The sequence below is a fragment of the Cotesia glomerata genome, linkage group LG1 (genome assembly GCF_020080835.1).
Source record: "Cotesia glomerata isolate CgM1 linkage group LG1, MPM_Cglom_v2.3, whole genome shotgun sequence".
Classification (NCBI taxonomy): domain Eukaryota; kingdom Metazoa; phylum Arthropoda; class Insecta; order Hymenoptera; family Braconidae; genus Cotesia; species Cotesia glomerata.
Genome location: NC_058158.1, coordinates 30564710 through 30588411, shown reverse-complemented (window position 1 = coordinate 30588411; position 23702 = coordinate 30564710). Strand labels below are relative to the sequence as shown.

General features: G+C 31.6%; 1 protein-coding gene and 1 long non-coding RNA gene across 7 annotated transcripts in view; one reads left to right on the top strand and one right to left on the bottom strand.

The window, feature by feature from the left end:
* The window catches only part of LOC123275439 (nephrin), a 221775-nt gene that overhangs the window by 159634 nt on the left and 38439 nt on the right, over positions 1–23702 (top strand). For all 6 annotated transcript variants that reach the window (XM_044743575.1, XM_044743578.1, XM_044743577.1 and 3 more), the window contains one exon: positions 1887–2031. In XM_044743575.1, coding sequence (XP_044599510.1) covers positions 1887–2031 — 145 coding nt within the window. The remainder of the gene's footprint in view (positions 1–1886; positions 2032–23702) is intronic.
* Positions 1–23702, bottom strand: part of LOC123275440 — a 93752-nt gene that overhangs the window by 45977 nt on the left and 24073 nt on the right. The gene's annotated exons all lie outside the window — the stretch shown is intronic.

The window sequence follows — 23702 nt, the reverse complement described above, 5'->3', positions numbered from 1 at the left end:
TGCGCACTATAACAGCATGTTAAATCATTATTATCAGTTGTGCACTTTTGTATTTTCTGAAAATAAATTATCTCTTGAATAATAACTTAGATTATTTTAATCGCAAAAATCTATTCAACTGTAGATAATACAGCGGTCACAGATTGCTGTATGAGTAAATAAGCTAACTATTTACTGAAATGAATAGTAATTTTTTTAATAAGCCCATCCACCTTTTGTTCCTTATCATAATCTGACGAGAATAACCCTTGGGAGATTTAGCTTAGTCTAATGACGGTAAAACCATTGTTCTATATACGCTTGAGTTAACGTACAAGGGAGCAAGCGAGTGGACAAACAAGCTGATGAAAATGGGAGAAAAACAAGAACACGAGTGTAGCAAGAAGACCATCCAAAAGAGAACGATAAGGATAACAGCAATCGAGTTTGCTTGTGTTGCCTACAACCTACAACCGAGCTGCGAGATACAAGCGAGCTTACGCGAAAAGCGCATTTTATTCCCCCAGCTCCACCTCGCCTTTTACTTCCCGGCTACATAACGCCATTAACGTTAACTCAACGACCTACAACGCAACCTCCTGATGACATTGCGGTCACGGCGAAGTTCATTTTTAAATGACAAATATAATCGCGGATGTGGAAAATTGTGTAGGAAAATTATTTTTTTTTTTAAAACTCCATTTTACCTTCTGAGGAATCACTAGTACATAATTTTATAATCTTTGTGATTAGTAATTGTCCTAAAAATAAAGCTTCACTGAGATTAAGTACTGTTTGTCGGAAATGGAATAAAATAACATAACACAGAACTTCGTTGAAGGATGATTTTTACAAGAAATATCTTTTGAATTATTTTAAATAATAACAGATTTTAAATTTACATCATAATATGTGATTAACTTGCTTGCAGAATCATAAAAATTTATATAGCAACGTTAATTTTGAATTGATAGTTCTCAATCAACTGTTAAAAAAAATTATTTTAATCTTTTATCCACTTAATAGAGAAAGTACTTCTCGATGATTAATTAGTCGATTAAATATCCTCGATAATTTAAACATTGTCGATATTTTGAAAACAATGTTAAAACCAATTAATAGTCATTAAATAACTTACCAATATTCAAATTAACAACCTCACAATGAACTCTTAATTACCAGTTCATTTATTGTGACACGATGATCCATTGTCTATAAACTTAAACACTATAAACATAAATTAAACTAAAATTAATTAAATGAATCATGCTTTTCAATAATTAAAACTTTTGAACAATTAATATCCTTGAACTGCAGGTTTATTATTTCAACATAAAAAATTACTGCGTATGTTGAAATAATATTTCTTTGTCAATTTTATAAACATTAAATGATGTAACAATCAAAATTTTAACTTTTATTTTGTTGAGAAGCGTCACTTTGAGTATTTTGAATTTCGCACGATTCAACAAGGTTGTACTTTACGAAATAAAAACTTAAGATAATGATTCTCTTTGTTATTAAAAAACAAAAAATTCTATTTATTAAAATTTTATATTTTACTATATTGCCGAGTAAACGTCTTTGAAGAGGAAATTCCACAGCGCATACTTGAAATCAAATTATACTATTTCATACAATGCTGTGTATGATAGTAGAGACAGTAAAATGAAGAGTCCGCATATTTAGCCAGTCGTATCTTTTTTAATATTATTTCTTCAGTGTGCTTATATGATACCATTTAACCTTTAGATATGTTATTGCTTTTTTAAAATTAGACGAAAAAGCGAGCATTTTTAATACAGTTTACTTTAAATTATTTCTATTTAAATTTTAGCTATAGTATTATTTTGAAATTGATCGACAGTAAATGGATTCTAAATAAACAGTTTTATTTTATTTTCCAGGACCGCCGATTCAAGTGACAGCAGTTCTTGATGGCACGGCTAAATTACCTTGTGACATCCGTCCGCCTCATCCTAACGACTCAGCTCTTTTGGTTGTGTGGTACAAAGCGCCCGATCGTTCGTCTGAGATTACACCGATTTACAGGTAACTTAAAATTTTTTTTTAAACTCTTACAATTTTTTCAAGTAAATCAATCAGAAATTTTTCAACGAATTCTGAAAAACTTCCATAGAATACATTTTTAATTAAAAAATAAAAAAAAAATCAACAATATTATTAATTTATGCTTTACTACTTATTACATGGAACAAAGAACAGCCGAAAAATTGCAGTTTAAAGTACAGTTTATAAAAATTACATTTTAAAAATGTAAAATTACATTCGATATTTTTTCTTAGTTTTTTGATCGGAGCTTTTTTTATCACTACAGAAATTGTAATTTTTCAGTACCTCTTTTTTCCTTATTCTATTATATTTTGTTTTATTACCATTGTATCACATAGTTGTACGATTTATTTATTAAGTTTCTATAAAATAATTTTTTTACTATGGATGGCCGCAAAAAGTTTTGACTTCATGACCAATTATATAATGAATAAGTTAAAGTTATTATCTCAAGTTCATTTGATAAATTTTCCAAAAGTGCAATGAAGATATCAAACAAATAATTAATCATCATAAATGACGTTACAAGTGTACAACATAAATGGGGGTGTAATTGCGTGACGGGTTTTGACAAACAGAGGTAGTAATAATTCTCGGATTTCATGTAGTTACACAGTTGTGAGTAAATAATTGTGGTAGTGAAATTTGAGAAGCTGTAAGCCACGATATTAGATATAAAAGCAACATTACCAGTTGCTATTTCAATAATAATAATAATAATAACAATAATGATGATAATAATAATAATAATTATATGTACATATTCGTCATAATACTAAACCTATTTCAACAGATCATAAACAAGGTAATTTGAGGTAGTCAATAACTATTCTCGAGGCGTTTACCCTGCTATATGCTAAAGGAAATGGCAATCACAGTGTCCCTTCCGGATGTTTCTTCAGGCATCTACATCTACATCTTCTATATCTATTTATCCTTTGACTATACAAGGAAGGACAAGCCACCACTTGTACGGAATAACCATCTCCACAGAAACTAATCTATAAAGTGTTCAATGTTAACGTATATTGAATAATCGCTGCGCTCAAGTTTCAGTGGAGCTTATTGGATAAGGATACGAAAGTTTATAGTCTACAAGAAGAGAACAGTTAACAAGTTTACGTATAATCAATGTTTCATGAGCAAGCGATTGATGTCCTCTAATTTTCAATAAAAAACTATCAAAATTCTTCAGATCCTTCTGAATTTTAAAAAAATCAAACCGAAGGCTTTGTGTAAAAAATTATTACTCGGAGTTATTTAATTAAGTTTATGAGAATTTTCGCGGTAGTGCAGAGTTTGTCTGTTAAAAGTTTATTAAAGAAGTAGCAAAGCAACTTTTAACTTAATATAGCTTCAGCAGAACAATATCTTGCGTCAATAATCTATGCATAGCAAGCCAGTAATACTGTTTGGCGGTGAATTAGTGAGTTTCTTTATCGCTATGAGCATGTCTATATTTCGTCGAGCATAAAGGAAGTAAAGACGAGGTTAATCCGGTAATTTCTCGCCGTATGCCACGACCTTCCGCTGCACGGAAAGCCGCCGGATGTGATAGCGTTTTGAAAACAGCCGCCCGTTTATCCTTTACTCTTTCCTTCTAACTTTTCCTCAGTTCTGCAGTTCCGCCGTCCTCGACCCTCGACTGTCCTTCTCGTATTTTACTCAACTCTATAATATAAACCCCTTTACATATTTGTTGTATACAAATAACCTAGTAAAACAATCCTCACATGTTTATCCACCCGAATAAATTAACATCTGAATTAGAATCAAAACAAGATGTTAGTTCTCTATTTCACCTGACCGATCTTTCATTGTTTGTAGGTACACACAGAAAATTATATAATAATATTTACTGTGCCAGTAAAATAAGTGATTTTAAATTATTATCGGAAGAGCTTTTAAGTTGATTATAACATTGTTTGAAAATCGATGAATTTTTTTATGATCAAGTTCTATTTTATTCATTTGAAAAATACTAAATTGTCGAGATGAAATATTTGTTTTTTTATTAACTGTATCTAATGTAATCATATTTTAAGTAATTTCCCTGACAATATAAAAGAATCAAAAACGATTTCTTTTATATTGAACAGTTTTAATATTCAATATTTGAATGGCTTTAAAACTTCAAAAATCGATTGCTTTTAATCATAGTTAGTTTGTAGATTATTTCAGTAAATTTTAAAACTATTTAGAATGTCAAATTAGATAATTATTTAAGTCTATTAATTTATCTTTAAAGATGCAGTTCATAGAAAAGACAACTCAGTCCATTTACCGAAAAATTTTTTGAATTTATAAAATTTTATCTCTAAATTAATAGATGAAAAATTTACATTAATTTTAACTACATTTGTTATCGTGACAAAATATTTTTGCATATGAAAATTCCATATTTTTCTGTAAATTTTACATAAATAGCTTTCTGTAAATTTCACAGAGCGAATTTTTCTGTGCAAAATTACGTATTTACATTGTACTAAACTTAAAAAAAAAAAAAAAAAAAAAAATGACAAGTTAAAAAAAATTATTTGCCCAATTCAAAATAATAAGTTAATTATTAAAAATTGATAAACTTCCTAAAGTGATATATAATATTTCATGAGTCATGACTATAAAATCCACCACATAAACTATTCCCAAAAACTTAAGAGAAAGTTAAGGCAGTAAATAATTCCATTACAGTGCAGCAGTTACCAACACTCGAGGTAACCTTCTTCTTAATTTTCATCTTCTTGATAATGTATCTCAACATCCTTCATTCTCGTTTTGCACCAGCGACTATACAGTACTTATTGTTGTTCTCAACTGGCGTAGTACCCGTACTTTGGCTCACTAGAGATATATATTGCGGCTGCGAGTCATGAATATTCACAAACTACCTCCGGGAAATCGGACCACTAAAACAATAAAAACTTGTAGATTTAAGCTCACGTGGATTATGCACATCCGTTTTACTCATGTGTGCTTCTGAATGTTTGAGTTTTTATCCACCTTTTTTTATTGCTATTGCTATTATTGTTGTACTTGTTCTTTTCTCCCACCTTCGTTATTTATGCACACAAATAACAGAGCGAGCAGCGACTACTGTAGATAGGTACACGGTTGGAAGAGTTTCGTTGACCATTCTGCTGATTCAAATCCACTTTTACTCACGGTATTATCATCATCGCGTGCACAATCCAATGTGTAATGAATCCGCGGCAAAGTACTCGTAAAACTTTTCCACAATCTCTTGACGCGCTGATATAATTAATTAGATTGCCAGCGAGGCGTTATTATATAATACGATTAAATTAATCATCCTTCACTTTAATCATTATTATTTTCATCAACGTCAATAACCTTTTCGTACAACTTTGCCGAACTACATGACACAACTTCAACTACTTTTTTTATTAACTTATTCTCAAAAAAATTTCAACTAATAATTTTTTTTAATAATTTTCAATCTCCCTCTTCTGTAAATTATTTTTGCAATCTACTTGTTAATGAACTAATTTTTTCATCCAATTAAAAAACAAAATAAAGCTGACATAAATCATAATATAAACACTTACAAGACATTAAATAAATTATCCGTGTACTAATTACTTGAAAAAACTGCTCAGAAGTCGGCTGCAGATGAGTCAACAGCTCTAGACCAGACTCAGCAGTAACACCGTAGCCACAAACCAGTAAAAAAAAATTTGAAATAAAATAAAGAAACAGAAAAAGTAAAATAATAAAAAAGAAACCGCTGGAAAGGAAAAAATACAGTCTAGTTCTTTCAGTTAATTTCTTCCCATTCTGAATAAATAAAACTTGTTCAACACCTAGACATTGTTTTCATAAAACAAAAACACTGTATGCTGTCACTACTTCTTTTAATACTTCATATTATCAAATTTATCTACTTAACTTGTTATTAGACTATAAAATATTGGGAGTAAATATGGATTTTAATCTGAAAAACATCTGAGTATGGAATTTTGAGACTAAAATGCCTTTTAATCAGCTGAAACAAGTCCCATAAGCCAAATTACTAATAAATATTTCAAATAATTCATCTTACATTTGTTTGTGGATATTTATCATATTTTTCAAAAAAATTTGACTTTTTTAGAACGCTAAAGATAATTTTCACAAAAATTATTTTTTTTTTAAAACTCGTTGATGAATCCTAGCGTAAAAAGTAAAAATTAATAAATTATTAGAATTGCTAAATTATGAAATTAACTTTTGTATGGCAATTTTCGGGATTACTTCACAAATAAATTATAGTAGAACACAGACAAAAAAAAAAAGTTCTTGAACCAAGAAAATAATTTTGAAGAGTTTCATTGTCTTGAATCAAAACAAACAATTATTGAATCAAGTGAAATTTACTTAAACCAAGAAAAACTTCTTAGTTTAAGAATTTTTCTACTCAAATCAAAAAAAAAGTTCTTCAAAATTATTTACTTGATCTAAATTAATTTTTTTTCCGTGGAAGAATTTATCAAAAAACGCTACTTGTAGAAATTGAAGGAAAAATATTGATGTCATTTTTTTTAAACATGAAAATTCAAAAAATAAATGAAGTCTTTAGTGGAGCAAATTTAATTTCAATGGGATTGAATCACTTAAAAATCACCTACTCCGCATTTATTCTCCAAATTTTTTACTGTATAACATAATTTATTTTGATACTATAATTCCGAGTTATCTCAATCGCAATGTTGTATTATATATAAGATATAACTGTAACATGTACAACATACACTAACACAAATAAATAACGTCTTTCTTTGCAAGATCGGTAGTACAGTTGCAATGTAATATAATGACAATGACTGCTGGCGGGATTTGAGAAAGCACGAGATACCGAGTATATAGCCATTGCTGTAGCCAGATAATCCCTTCTTGCTCTTAGCCTGATGTTCTGGTTATAATGAGTGCAATGCGTCTTCATTTAACCGCCTTGTTTCGTGGTAACATCCGGGACACTGGTCCGCCGGATACAATGCTGAACTAGTGTACCGTACTATCTCTCTAACATACATATATAGCATACACCATATAGATAAATACGACTGTATGCATTTATATACATTTATAGATGCACACAAATATATAGGATCTTACTTTTCCGAGGTAATGTTCCAAGGATGCACCAGTATCCTCTCTCTAACCATAGAGTTTCCATTCTCCGAGAACGGGTATATCTATAAACCCTTGGATAGTGTAGTACAGTAGTCAGCGGGTGGTTGGTTCGCTCCCGGTACCGGTGGTTCGTGGTCGTAACTGCACTCAAGTGAGGATAATGCTCTTTCTTATTGTCGTAGCAACACCCCATTCCTACCTCCTAACGATTTTACTATTTTTACCAGCAGACATTTAATAAAAAGAAAAAAAGGTTTTTTAAATTAGAGACCTGTAATTCTATAAGTAATTTAAGTTGGATGCAAGATATTATCTCCGTAAAAAAATTTTTTGATACGGTGTGATATAGATTTATCTGATAGCATGTGGTCATATCAAGCTACTTGTGAAAATCAAAATAAATTTTTTATTTTTAGACACTTTCTAAAAAATTAAAAAATTTTTAATTCTTTTTTCTTAAATATGTCATTTACATTACAATGCAATTTCTGTAAAATTACCGAGTGATGTCAATAAAAAAATAAGTATGTCCATACGAGACCAGATTAAATTTTTGGTGTTGTTGCATTAAGCCTTATCAGCAAATTTTTCACGGGTCTACAAAAAAAATACAAATATTTTGATTCGAGCTTTAATAAAAAGGTCAATGACTTTGTATACTATACATGAATATTAATTCATGATAAATTATTCCTGTGCTCGCTCGAGGTTATTTATGATTATGAAAATGAATATGATTATGATTGTATGTTGTATTTTCGGGGTAATAATAGTATTTAAAAAGAAAAAAAGAACAGGTTACCGACCACTCGGAGGTTATTAAGCACTGAAATCCGGTCACGTTTTCCTCGTCTTTGTTGTTTATATTTATATAATATATCTTGGTAATAATAATAAAATAACAGATGTATTATTGTAATAACTCAACGTGAAACTAAATGCCGTGTCATCAGTTATTGCACATCATGACTCTATTATGCCTCGAGTAATGATACCATCGTACGGATAATTATCAATTTACCGTGCACTGAGTAATGTATACAGGTAGTGTTGATTGCAAAGTATAGTTTACCATATGATATGATATTATGCCTTCAACGTTGTATATAATACATATGTGTCTGTATACGCAGAGGCTGTGAAGCAGATCGAAAAAAAGCCAAATATCGATGATGTGTAAAGATACACGGAAAAAAAAATTTCGTTCTGGTAGCCTAACTGTAGAGTTACCACAACTATACACAGTGTTGGATTTTCTGAGCAAAAATAAAATCTCAGAGCTAACAATATTTATTTTTATATTGTAGAATTATTTACTTTTACATAAATTTATTTTATTAGTTTTTAAATTCTTTAAAAACATATGTTTGAGCACATTCGTGAACTTAGTTTTTCAAAGTCTGTTTAGGATTAATTTTACGACCTTAGGTCCTTGAGTTATACAAAGGACTCTTTGTATATCTATATATATATATTTTGTAAATGCATTTACAAGAGAGTGCTACGGTCTTAGTTAAGATATAGTTAAAATAATTTTTACTTTAGTATTATATAGAGTTAGACCTCATAGCAAAATATTATTATTTTCTCTTTTAGTCTATGACTAAACTCTGTGAAGTAACGACGTCCTTTCGAAGTACACTCACAATCTTCATCTTAATAAAGATTCAGATAAAGTTGAATCACTCTATGTTTAAAATTCAATTGGCTTTAATATTAATTTATAATCAATCCTATCCATAACTTCCTACAGGTTATGGGCCCAGGTAACGCGAAGTGATTTAAAAATAAAATTATTAATTTTATTCATTTAGTAACAGTTGATGTTAAAGTCAATTTTTTCTCAATTTCAAAGTGACACTTGATTATCAATAGTTAAATATTATTGAAAATACATTTATAGTTTAATACTTATTATTAATAATTTATCGCTAGTGAAGTTTATTGTTTGTTTAGTGAGTGTTTATTATTAAAACAATGGAAGCTCCCAAACAGCAAAGAGGTATAACTCAGTTTAACGGACTAAATTATAGTGTATGGAAGAAAAGAGTGCGATTACTATTAAAAGAAAATAGTTTGCTGAGTGTTATCGATGAAGACATTCCGGTACCTCTTAATCGTAAGTGGATTAAGAAAAATGATAAGGCTCATAGTATAATCGGTGCACATCTGACTGACTCATTATTACATTTTACGGATGTAAAGTACGCGAAAGATATATTTAATAAACTAAATTCAATTTATGATCGGAAGAGTATCCAAACACAGATGACTATGAGAAAGAAATTATTAGATTTTAAATTAGCCCCAGAAATGTCTCTACTGGAACATTTCTCAATTTTTGATACGTATGTAAATGATTTATTGTGCGCTGGATCAAAACTAGACGAAGCAGACAAAGTGCTGCAGCTCCTAAGCAGTCTTCCTTCTTCATATGAAGGAGTGATTACTGCCATCGAAACTCTATCTGAAGACCAACTAAGTTTGGATTTTGTAAAACGCGTTTACTTAATCACGAGCTAAAAATCAAGGCACAAAACCTTGACACGAGTGTAAAAGTGTTAATGGCAGAAAGAAATGGTCAAAATAATGAAAACAAATATCCTTTTCACAAAAATAGTGGATCTAGATTTAAAAAGGGTCGTAAACCATTTAAGAAGCCATTTAAAGGAAAATCTAAAGTTAAGTGTTATCATTGTGGTCGTGAAGGACATTTGATAAAAGACTGTATTCACTATAAAAGGTGTCAAAAGTACAATGATCAGAAGAAAAATAAAACTGCCCAAAGTCTTCAAGTGATTGACTCAGATTCTGAAACTAGAATAACATTTATGGCTGGGAATATTAATTTATCCGAGTCTGATAAAAGTAAAATTAGTTTCTTATTAGACTCCGGGGCATCAGATCATATAACAAATAGAGAAGATATCGCAAGAAGTTTTAAGCCTCTTGCTAGACCAATTAAAATTTCAGTCGCTAAAAATGGTGAAACAATATTAGCAACAAAACGTGGTGAAATAAATGTGACTACAGACTGTGGAGTCAAAGCAACAATTGAAGAAGTCCTCTACAGTCCAGAAGTGCCATATAATCTGTTATCGGTCTCTAAGCTGCAGAAACTGGGCATGACCATCGTGTTTGATCAACATGGGGTAAAGATAAGTAAAAATAATGAACTTATCATGCGAGGTAAGAAATTAAATAACTTAACAAAAATAGAATTTAAAATTAACATTAATATAGAAGTCAATTCAGTTGTTAAAGTCATTAATAAGAAAACTAGTTATGATATATGGCATGAAAGATTAGGTCATATAAGTAAAGATAAATTTGCTCAATTAAAGAATCATAATATGATAGATGATATTGAAGAAATATTACAAATAAGTCCTAACGATAAAACATGTGAAGCTTGCATTAAAGGAAAGCAAACTCGATTACCATTTAATAAAGTAAAGAATCGAGAACATGTAAAAGACCATTATTTATCGTACATTCCGATGTATGTGGTCCAATCACTCCGACGGCACTGAACGACAAAAATTATTTTGTTTTATTTCTTGATCATTATACTCATTATTGTGTAGTATATTTGCTTAAACATAAATCAGACGTGTTTTCAGTATTTCAAGATTTTGTAGCTAAAAGTGAAGCTAAATTCAATCTTAAATTAGTTTACTTATATATAGATAATGGTAGAGAATATTTATCAAATAATATGAAAGATTATTGTAAAAGAAGGGTATAACTTATCATCTTACGGTTCCACGAACTCCTCAATTAAATGGCGCAGCCGAACGTATGGTGAGAACAATTACAGAGAAAGCAAGGTCAATGATTGCTGGATCTTATTTAGATAAAGTTTTCTGGGGGATGCTGTTCTAACAGCAACATATTTGATTAATATTAGCCCAAGTAAAGCATTAAAGGTACTGAAAACACCGTATGAATTATGGAATAATAAAAAACCTAAATTTAAATACTTAAGAGTATTCGGGTCTACCGTATACGTTCATAATAAAATTCATAAAGATAAATTTGACGACAAATCTTGGAAAGGGATACTGGTGGGCTATGAACCGAATGGTTATAGAGTCTGGAATGTTGAAATGGAAAAACACGTCACTGTAAGGGATGTTATTATGGACGAGACAAATTATATGAAGTCTCGGCCAGGTATGAATCCCACGAGTGACGGTTTAAAGACATTATTAAACGATAATGTACTTAAATCTGGTAATGATAAACCAGATAGTATAAATAAATCTGATGTTTGGAAATCAGATGAGTTATGTAAATCTGGTATTGATAAACCAGATAATAAATCTGATACTGAGAAATCAGATAGCAAATCTGGGAATAATAAACCAGATCATGATTCTGATGTTGAGAAATCAGATGATGTAAATAAATCTGATAGTAATAAATCAGATACAGACTATTACCCCAGAAATAAATTTCCAAGATTAGTAAATGAAAATAGTTTTGAAGTCAGTCGGCGAAGGAGTGAAAGGATAAAGGGTCTTCCTAGAATATCATATAATGAAAACATTAGTCCAGAAAGTTGTATGTTAGCTGCTCAAGTAACAATAGACAATATTCCGAAATGTTTTAGCGAAATTAAAGATAGGGATGATAGGGTTCAGTGGGAACAAGCTATAAATAATGAACTTGATTCACTTATAATAAATAAGACTTGGACATTGGTACCAAGGCCAAAAGATAAAAACATTGTAGAATGTAAATGGATATTTACAATTAAAAACGATGAATTTGGTAACCCGTATAAATATAAAGCCCGTTTAGTAGCTAGAGGTTTTAGTCAGGAATATTTAGTAGACTACGACGAAACGTTTGCCCCAGTGGCCAGAATATCAAGTTTTAGATTCGTTGTAGCATTTGCTAACCAAAATAATCTTTTACTGCATCATATGGATGTAAAAACTGCATTTTTAAATGGTAAACTCAAGGAAGAAATTTTTATGAGTGTACCTGAGGGGGTTCAGTCCGCAAAGGGTCAGGTCTGTAAATTAAATAAAGCTTTGTATGGTTTAAAGCAGGCAGCTCGATGCTGGTTTGAAGAATTCGAGTCATTTTTAAAAGAATTAGATTTTCAAAATTCTCCTGTAGATCAATGCATTTATATTTTAGATTTAGGTGATATTTTGAAAAATATTTATGTCGTATTATATGTTGATGATCTTGTGATTGCTACATATAATGTAAATACAATGAATAAATTTAAAGAAAAATTAATGAAAAAATTTCAAATGGTAGACTTGAAAGAAATAAGATTATTTTTAGGCATACGAGTTACTAGAAAAGATTCAGTTATAACTCTAGATCAAAATACATATACAAATTCAATTATAAAGAGATTTGGGATGGAAATATGTAATTCAGTAACAACACCACTTGAAACAAAGATTAATTACACCGGCACACAAAAAAAAGTTGTCTGTACTTGGGACGCGCCACATATATTCCCATGTAATTTGACCCGCTGAACCCGAATTTGAGGTCCGTTTGGCCCCTACACCCTAGGATTTTGAGAAAACTGTAAAAACCGAAAAAACGGGAAAATTGGGGGTTTTGGTGATTGAAAAATTTTTAGATTCTAACTATGCATGATTTTCATGTATTTCGATCTGCTTTATACTTATCTGAAGTGTACTCAGACCAGCAGCCATTAAAAGTCTAAGTAAATCCCGAAAACCCATGAAAATTGCGAAAAAACACAAAAAAATCCCAATATTGTGATAAAAAAAAATGTATTGAGCTAAATATATGATGATTTTCATGTAGGTTTATCGACGACATATAAATCTCCAACTTTTATAACTCAGACGTCTCGAAAACATCAAACAAATGTGCAAAAACCCCGAAAATTGGAAAAAATCAAATGTAATATAATAAAAATCGAGTTATTATTCAAAATAAATAAAAAAAAAAATCAGATCATTCGAGCTGTGGTGCATAAAAAACAAGTATTTCGTCCTCAGACTTAAAAAAAATTAATTTTTTCGGAAAATATCATCAAAACCCTTTGGGTTTGAATTTTAATTCGTTCTCCGCTTATATCTCACCCTTTTATCTTCAAACGTCCTGCATAAAGGGTTTCTCTTTCGTTTCCTCTCTTCTTCGGGTAAATCTCTCTTCAGAGTCCAACAATGATCTGCCATCATATTTACATCCCACGTTCCTTGATATCGTTTTTCCATCACACTAATGTCTTGATGGAATCTCTCACCTTGCTCTTCACTAAAATCACCAAGATTTTCAGGAAAGTGTGAAAGATGAGAATGTAAATAGTGCAATTTTGTATTCATTAAGCAACCTAAAGTATTATAGTTGTATAACAACTCGTCAACTAAAGTTGCGTAGTTATCACTTTTCGTATTCCCTAAAATTGCTGTGATACTTCCTTAAAACTTCCCCAAGCTGCTCTCTCAATCTCGTTCATCTCATATTCAAGATTAGCATCCTGGAATAGAGTCCGAATTTGGGGTCCATCAAAAATTCCTTCTTTTAATTTAGCGTCACTTATAGCTGGAAATTTTTCGCCCAAGTACTTAAAACAGTTTCCATCTTTATCCAGAGCTTTGACAAATTGCTTCATAAGGCCAAGCTTGATATGAAGTGGGGGCAGCAAGTACTTGGAAGGATCAATTAGAGATTGTCGCGTAACATTGTGAGAACCAGGATTCAAATTTGTTCTTGTTGGCCATTCTTTTTGAATGTAATGATTCTTTCGGTCTCGGCTATCCCACAAACATAAGAAGCAGGGGTACTTTGTGAACCCTGATTGTTGGCCTAGCAATATTGTTGCAATTTTCAGATCACCACAAACCTTCCATTGATGTTCTGAATAGTTTATTTTATCTAATACAACCTGTAAATTGTCATAAGTCTCCTTTAGTTTAGTCGAATGAGCTACTGGAATCGGTGCCAATAAGTTTCCATTATGAAGAAGCACAGCTTTAAGACTTCGCCTAGAGGAGTCAACTATAACCCTCCACTCTTCGTCGTTGTAAGTGTTTTGCTGCGACTCATCGATCAGTCCTTTTACATCTGAACAGTACACAAATGAATTTTCGCTGTCTTTTGTAAAACAATTCCAGCACCCCTGTTCCCTATCACGATAAAAATAAGCTGTTGTATTTTTAGCTAATAAATTTTTTCCTTAAAGCTGAGGCTAAATGTTCAGCTTTTACCTTAGATAGTCCTAAGTCTCGTACAAGGTCATTCAATTCAAGTTGATCGAAGACTTCAGGGTCTTTACTTCTAGGAACACCACTGGGATGTATTCTTCATCCTCAGAATGGATCTCTTCGGGTTCAGGATCGATTTCTTCAAAGTTATCTTCAACTTCCATCTCTTCATGTTCATTCACTGGTTCAGGAGCTGCAGGTTCTTCGACATTCAAAACTTTTTCTGCTGGCACAACTGATGTTACGTTGGCATATTGAATTTTATGTTTGGTTGTCGAAGAAAACCTGAAACTTCCGTCGTGCAAAAATAGCAGTTTTTGACTCGTTGGTGCAGACCAAATCACAGGTTTTGAAAATTTCAAGCACTGTTTACTTTTCGTCTGCTCCCAACGAGTAAGCATCGTGTGACACCGATTGCAAAGTGAATGTGGTACCCAAGTTGCTTCCCAGTTCGTAATCTGGATACCGAAGCAGGTTTCGTAGACATTTTTCAATTTGTTTGAAAAAGATCTACGACTTTTCGTTACTTCAAATTCTCCACATATGTAACAGAAGCAATTGGAGTTTTTGTTACATATGTGAGAGACACTTCTTGTCATATTAAACGCTTCAGAAGCCAAGTCACCCACTAATGAAGAGCTGCAGTCACTTGATGACGACGCCTGCGAGCCTGCTTTCTCACTCTGACCAGACGCCGATACTGGGATTCCGGGTCCCTGCATCGTAAAACACTTATTACTTGTGCCTGCCATGACGGCATTCAAGCCGTTAACCCAGGGACTATGCCAGACGGTCCTGTTGCCCGCCGTCACCACGTGGAGGTGCCCTGGTTACAGGCACAAGCATTTAAGCAAGAAATCGATTCTGAGCCAAAAAGTTCCTAGAAGTGAAAACCCTGAAACATCAGCTTAAAGAAAAAAAAATTTATTAACTAAAAATACAACAGCTTATTTTTATCGTGATAGGGAAAAAAAAATCTGATAACATTTTTAAAACGGCGAAAATTCATTAGTGGACTGTTCAGATGTAAGAAGTTTGATTGATGAGTTAAAGCCGAACACTTTCAGGACGAGGAGTGAAAGTTTTTCATTGCTTTGTCTAAGCGAAGTCTCAAAGCACCGACTCCAGTAGCTCATTTGACCAAAAATCATTGAAAAGTTTGTGGTGATCTGAAAATTGCTACACTAGTTAAGCCAACAATCTGGTTCACAATATATCCCTTCTTGTATGTTTGTAGGATAGTCACGATCGGAAAATTCCCTACAGTAGAAAAGAACGGCCAACAAGAAAGAATTTGAATCATGGTTCTCACAACGTTATGCGAGAATCTCTCATTAATCCTTACAAGTACTTGCTGCCACCACTTTATATCAAGCTTGACCTTATGAAGCATTTTGTCAAAGCTCTCGATAAAAATGGCAACTGTGTTAAGTACTTGGACGAAAAATTTCCAGCTATAAGTGACAATAAATTGAAAGAAGGAATTTTTTATGTACCCCAAATTCGGACTCAATTCCAGGATGCTAATCTTGAGTATGAGATGCACAAGATTGAGAGAGCAGCTTGGGGAAGTTTTAAGGAAGTATCTCGAAATTTTTTAGGGAATGTGAATACAAAATTGCACTATTTACAATCTCATCTTTCACACTTTCCTGAAAATCTTGGTAATTTCAGTGAAGAAAGAGAAGAAACATTCCATCAAAACATGAGTGGATGTCAATATGATGGTAGATCATTGTTGGACTCTGAAGAGAGATTTACCCGAAGAAGAGAGGAAACGAAAGAGAAACCCTTTATGCAGGACGTTTGAAGATAAAAGGGTGAGATATAAGCGGAGAACGAATTAAAATTCAAATCCAAAGGGTTTTGATGATATTTTCCGAAAAATTAATTTTTTAAGTCTTAAGACGAAATACTTTTTTTTATGCACCACAGATCGAATGATATCACTTCTTCTATTTATTTTGAATAATAACTCGATTTTTATTATATTACATTTGATTTTTTTCCAATTTTCGGGGTTTTTTGCACATTTGTTTGATGTTTTCGAGACGTCTGAGTTATAAAAGTTGGAGATTTATATGTCGTCGATAAACCTACATGAAAATCATCATATATTTAGCTCAATACATTTTTTTTTTATCACAATATTGGGAATTTTTGTTTTTTCGCAATTTTCATGGGTTTTTCGGGATTTACTTAGACTTTTAATGGCTGCTGGTCTGAGTACACTTCAGATAAGTATAAAGCAGATCGAAATACACGAACACCATGCATAGTTAGCATCTCAAAACATTTTTCAATCACCAAAACCCCCAATTTTCCCGGTTTTTTTTGGGTTTTTTACAGTTTTCTCAAAATCCTAGGGTGTAGGGGCCAAACGGACCTCAAATTCGGGTTCAGCGGGTCAAATTACATGGGAATATATGTGGCGCGTCCCAAGTACAGACAACTTTTTTTTTTTGTGTGCCGGTGTTATGAGGGTTTAAATTCAGATAAAGATTGTAATAAACCGTGTCGTAGTATTATAGGTTGTTTAATGTATTTAATGGTCTGTACCCGACCAGATTTATGTTTTGCCGTAAATATTGTAAGTAGATATATGAGTAAAAATAATATTACATTGTGGCAATACTTAAAACGGATATTAAGGTATTTAAAAGGGACTAGTAATATAAAACTAACATATACACGCAACAATTATTCTAGTATAATATGTGGATATGTCGATGCCGATTTAGCAGATGATAAAGTTAAGAGATTAAGTACAACCGGTTATATTTTTTAAATTGTATGATACTTGCACTATTTGTTGGGCAACAAAGCGACAAACATCTGTAGCAGGCTCCTCTACCGAAGCTGAATACATGGCTTTATATGAAGCTGTGCGAGAAGCAATGTGGCTACGTTCATTAGCAGAGAGTATAAAAATAGTCATATTAGGTCCAATAGTTATTTATGAAGATAATAATGGTTGTATAAGCATTGCTAATAATCCATCAAGTCACAAAAGATCAAAGCATATTGATATTAAATACCATTATTCTCGTCAAAAGGTAAAGGATGGTTTAATCAAATTGATTTATATGTCTACAGATCGCCAAATAGCAGATACATTGACCAAGTCTCTTCCAGGAGTGAAATTTGTGGAACTTAGAGCACAAATGAGTCTTGTATAGAATTTAAGTCATATCTGTAATACTATTGTAACTGGTCTGATAAGGTTTTCCCATACAATGATGGGTTTTCCCTTTATCCATAAGCAATGAATGTTGGGCCTGGTAGAATCATAAATAGAACATATAAATTGGGACTGAGGAAGGAGTCGTTACGTTTTAAAATTTTAAGTTAGATTTAAAGTTATTTAAGTTCATATAATTTTGTAAGAGATTTTATTTTTGAGGGGGCGTGTTGGATTTTCTGAGCAAAAATAAAATCTCAGAGCTAACAATATTTATTTTTATATTGTAGAATTATTTACTTTTACATAAATTTATTTTATTAGTTTTAAATTCTTTAAAACATATGTTTGAGCACATTCGTGAACTTAGTTTTTCAAAGTCTGTTTAGGATTAATTTTACGACCTTAGGTCCTTGAGTTATACAAAGGACTCTTTGTATATCTATATATATATATTTTGTAAATGCATTTACAAGAGAGTGCTACGGTCTTAGTTAAGATATAGTTAAAATAATTTTTACTTTAGTATTATATAGAGTTAGACCTCATAGCAAAATATTATTATTTTCTCTTTTAGTCTATGACTAAACTCTGTGAAGTAACGACGTCCTTTCGAAGTACACTCACAATCTTCATCTTAATAAAGATTCAGATAAAGTTGAATCACTCTATGTTTAAAATTCAATTGGCTTTAATATTAATTTATAATCAATCCTATCCATAACTTCCTACACACAGTTTACTATTCGTTGTAGAGTTACAGTAACATAATGTTATTTAGTTCTGATAACTCAATGTTGTTGAGCTCTCAGAGCTCTACGGGATTGTTCTCAGAGCCAAACGGTATAGTTGGGAGCGCCCTACGTTGCGCAGTAGTGGAGTGCGCTGACATATTTCATAACCTTCTAAAATGACAAACAGAATTATTTTGTTACTCATCCATATTATTAAAAATATATGAGGACAATTAAGTTTCCAGTTTATTTATTTAAGGAAATAGGTTTTTTTTTGTCAAATTGAATTTCGTTAGAACAGTTTTGTATTTGTGGTTTTTCAAGGTTCATTTGCAGTGACTGTTAATTAAATTTATTAGTTTAATATATTGTGATTAGTAATAAGTTATCGGAATACATTCAAAAGACCCCATTTAACCCAAAATAAAATTTGTTTTCGTTTATTTATCTTTTCTTGTGCATATACGGTAGTGATTTTATATCCAATATTTATTAATATAATCAAGAAAATAAGATAATTTTGTGACGACCATATTTTTATTTTACAAATAATTTTTATTTGTAATATAAGTTCTATTATTATTTTATTTCTATTATAATACTATTCTTATTTGTCATATACAATTATTGTTGGCAATATAAATTCGTTCTGTCGCATTTATTTATTAAACTATCAATGCTAAATCGTAAAAAAAATTATTAATCAGACTGCCAAAAATTTGTTATAGTCTCAGAACGATCCTGTAGAGTTGTGAGAGGTAAATAACGTTTAGCTCTCAGAGCTCAACGATGTAGAGTTGCAGGAGCCAAACGGTATTGTTACCATAAGAAAACGTTAACCTACTGGAACTTTTTACAACTAACTAACTACTATAGAGTTCCTATAGCAAAATTTTTTTCTCCGTGTATTGTATGACAAAATATAGCACAAGTAGGGGGATGTGAAAAATTCAGAGTTGCAACAGGAACTAAAAGTTACGACCAGAAGTGAAGATACAACCCGGAGTTTAAGTAGCAACTTCCTGAAGCAGTAGATCTAGCTGGAAATTTCAAAGATAAACATACATCAATAAAATTTACGTTTATGCGAAAAAATACAACTCGAACATTGATCGCACGTACTAAAGAGTTAATTGGAGCGCAAAGAGGTGAATTTCTGTTTGCAGGGTTGAGAGGAGTCTGGGTCATCGAATTTTCTGCGCTGTAAATTTCGATACCTTTTTTTCAATTTTAAAAGAATAAAAAATAAAAAAAAATACATGTATACGTCCAAAGAGTTCCGCGTGTGATTTTAAATCGAAGAGCTCGGAAGTGATGTTAGAGCTGGAAAAAACGTAAAGTGAAAGAGGTTGAGGCAGAGGCGGAGGTACAGAAGAAATAGGTTGAGAGATGAACGAAGCGGATGCACCGAATTCGTTTCTGGATTCCCGTCGCTACACTAGGACAATCGTTGATCCTAGATACACACGATTCAGCGAGCCGAATCAAACGAAACGGAAACCAACCCTTTCGGCAACCCGCATTCATCTGCTCGTTCGTTCGTTGGTTCATTCCATGATTTTCTTTTCGTTTTGTTGGATATTGCCAGACCACACACATGCAATCTACCTCCACTCCGGATCTACTTGCTTTCATCTCATCTCATTTTGCCATTTCCTTTTCACTGGTTCTCTTTGTCTTTACTCAAGCTTTATCTATATTTGAATGTCATCAACCACTTTTTGTTTATTACGGCTATTAATGTGTTCTACAAATGTCTAGACTTTGACCTACTGATTTTGAATATAAGAGCACCATATGGATGAGTATGAATGTGGGATTATGACGGCCAATGTTTGAGTAGATCAATGGATTATTCATTTTACTGTTTTAGTACACGAAAAGAAGCCCTGTTAAAATTACAAAAAAAAAAAAAATCTGCTAAATTTAGAGTTTTACTCCTGTCAAGACATAACTGTCGAATTTATATCTTTATAAATTTGATTTTTACATTAAAGTTGTCTACTTGAAAATGTACATTTTACATAGCAAATAATGTAAATTTAGCATGTGGAAAAAATATAACTTTAGCTTTAGAAAATTTGTAAATTTTACATTGGAAAAATGCATAAAGGTGTATAAAATTTCTGTAAATTTAACATTTTTATTTTGTGAATACATCATTATTTAGCAACGTAATTTTTACATATTGAAACCTGTAAATTTAACAATTATTTTCCTTAAATGTAACAAAAAAAAACCGTGTAGTTTTTATATAACCATTTTTGTAACTTTCACATAGAACTTTGTTCTGCGAACTAATGAAAAGTTTTAAATTCATGCCGTTAATTTTTTTTTTTTTCGTTGATATTTTTGTTCAAGTTATAATGGACCAAAATTATAGTTTGAATTTTAATTGGAACAGTTTAATGAATTATGATGAAAATAATTTTTTTTACCACGCTAGTCCTTTCAAATAAAGAAATGACAGGAAATTGACAATAAAATCGATCATAAAAATCCAATTTAGTAAAGTTTAGAGGTTCATTGAAGACATTGATAGATAAGTGACAATTATAACCATTCAAATCATTTAAAATGATATTGACGTTTTTAACTACTAATATGCTTGAATCTAAAAATTCGTCAGCTTGTCAATTTCATCATCGAATTTGAAAGAAGTTATTTTTCACGGGAACATTGGGTTTGTTATCACTATTATCAATTACACCATTCTCGAGTCTTATAAATTTATATCAAAGATGAATCTACTTCATTTTTCAAAATTATATAAGCTCAAATTTGTAATATTTTGATCGTGTAAATGTTGTTCAACTTAAGTTGATAGTGATTTTTTATATCCAGGATAACTCTTAACCTTCTTCATAGAAGTTTTTTCCGATTTTACCAAAGTTAACTTCATTTTTATCTACAGAAATGCTTTCTAGGCCAATTCAATTCTGAATAAGCTTAAAGTAAATAGCTTCCGTTATTTAAGTTGATTTAGGTATGATGTTATTTTATCAGTCACCGTAATTTAAATTCAAGTGCATTAAACTTACTCAAACTCGATATTTTGACTATAAATTTTACTGATTAGTTGATCTAGTATCTATTCGATAATATTCTGAAAAGATACGGTGCTTTATTGAAGTATAAATAAAATATAAAAGCCAAAAAGAAAACAGCAATGCGTCATAAATGTTAAAGAAGAGATGTTTTCATATCGATTTTTTATTTTCGATGCCTATAAATGATCGAAGTATTATCAAGAGAGAATTTCAATTGACCTCTATTACCACTTGATGAGCCTCATTCGCCAGCTCTTTCGATACTGTTCGACCTCTATTCTCAATTGCACGTTCACATATACAGAGAATGTGTGGAAGTGTTTGGGATTTTGTCGAATTTCCAAGGAAGTTAATCATGAATCCGGGTCTCTAATTCTCACAGGAATATGACATAACTCTCAAACCAGTTTACACCTCTCATAGTCCTATGGGATTCTAGTGCGGTAACCTCTAATAAATTTCCCACTTATCAACTCACTGTTGACAAATTTATTCGTTAGTTAAATTGATTGATTTTCAATTAAACTATTCCTGTAATAATTGTGTTTTAAATGAAAACATTAACAAGTTAATAAAATTTATTTGAATCACCGGCTTTTTTGGCTCCAATCCTGCTAACCCAATAATTTCGACAAATAATTCATCCAATATCAAGTTTATTCAAATTCAATATTTAACACGCAAATTCATTATCTAGTATTTAATAATCCAATATGAATTATCTCCATAATGGAACGTTAATCTTATTATCTTATTAAATATACTGAACATTCAAATTCACCTGAATAATTTAATTTAATTATTATATCACGTTTATCTCAAAGAGCGGATAAATTTTTTTTCTCTCTCAATTCTATAGACATAATTTGATTAATTTTCAAATTGAGCTGAAATTTTACATTTATTTATAACCAACACATACTTCTTGAGAAGCTCTCAATTGCTCTTGGGAAATAAAATAGGTTGAACGTGGAGCTAGAAACTGCCGTGTCTCAGGAAACTGAAAAATAAGATGTCGAAAAAAATATAGAATAAGAAATTAAGGTATTCAAAATAAATATAAAATCTATATATTACAGAAAAAACTACATAGTTTGTCGAGGTTTTTTTTATATTTCTCGTTCATTTCTCTCGCCTTCCGGCAGCTTTCGTTCCTCTATTTCTGCAACGTCAACGAAGACGGCAATTCGTGAGAAAAGGTGACAACTCGAGCAAGTGGCCTTGTCTGCACTCTTACTTACACACATATATGTATACAGAGATAGATAGATAGATACATCGAGCATGCAATACTCGAGACGGTGAGCAGCCGAGCAAGCAAGTATGAATAATGTAAACGACGGTGAACTACAGTGGAAAATACACGAGAATGAGTGGATGTGGATGCAACAGAGTAAGCGGGAGAAAATCCATAAGCAAGACAAAGAAATTCACCGTTTGTGCATCATGTATGTGCGTGTAAGAAACAGCGGGGCTGATATTATTCAGATAGCGGTAAAAGTTGTACTGATGTAGGGGAAAATGGGGAAGGGGGCAAGAGGTAAAAACCTATAATGTATTATATTGAGACGTGGGGTTATCGATACGCATATTATAACGTATGCGAGTACATGAGCCACACATGACGGCAGATATTGCTGTGCAGTGAGCTAAAGTATAAAATGAGAAAAGTCTATTGTGAGGGAATATATTTGCGTGATAGCCTGAGAAATAAGTAGATGAATATACAGATATATGGATATATATATATATACTAAATGTACTTGGGGAATAAGAAATGAAATTGCAAATGAACCAACGACTTAGCGCTCAATTTAAGACTCGTACTAGTGAGTCTGCTGGTTTTCGCTCTATATTTCTTGCTCCTGACTTTTTATTTCCAACCACTTCCAGCGAACGTCTGACGCGATGCAAACTTCTCAACGATCCGTTGAATTTTTTAATTTTATTCGTCCTACACTGAGAAAGAGGAATTATCTAAAGACGAAAAAGTAAAATTTATTGTTATTAAATAAAACTCTATAAAATTATCTCGCTATTTTATACATAGTCACAACATATTTAAATAATGATTTGAATTGAGTTGAGCATAAAACCGCGAATAATTATTAACAGCATTGAAGCTCGCTAATTATTACACACTACATTAAAATTCAGCCTGCTTTTATCTAACAGTATGACGAGAAAATGCATAATTTAAAGAGCAAACTCTCTTCGCTCTCTGTTTCACTATTAACATCAGTCGAGGTTTCTTTGAATTTTCAAAGTGACACGAGTCGTCAAGAGCACAGATGACGATGACGATCCGTAACGAACTTGAAATTAATTATGAACCTTCCCCTAC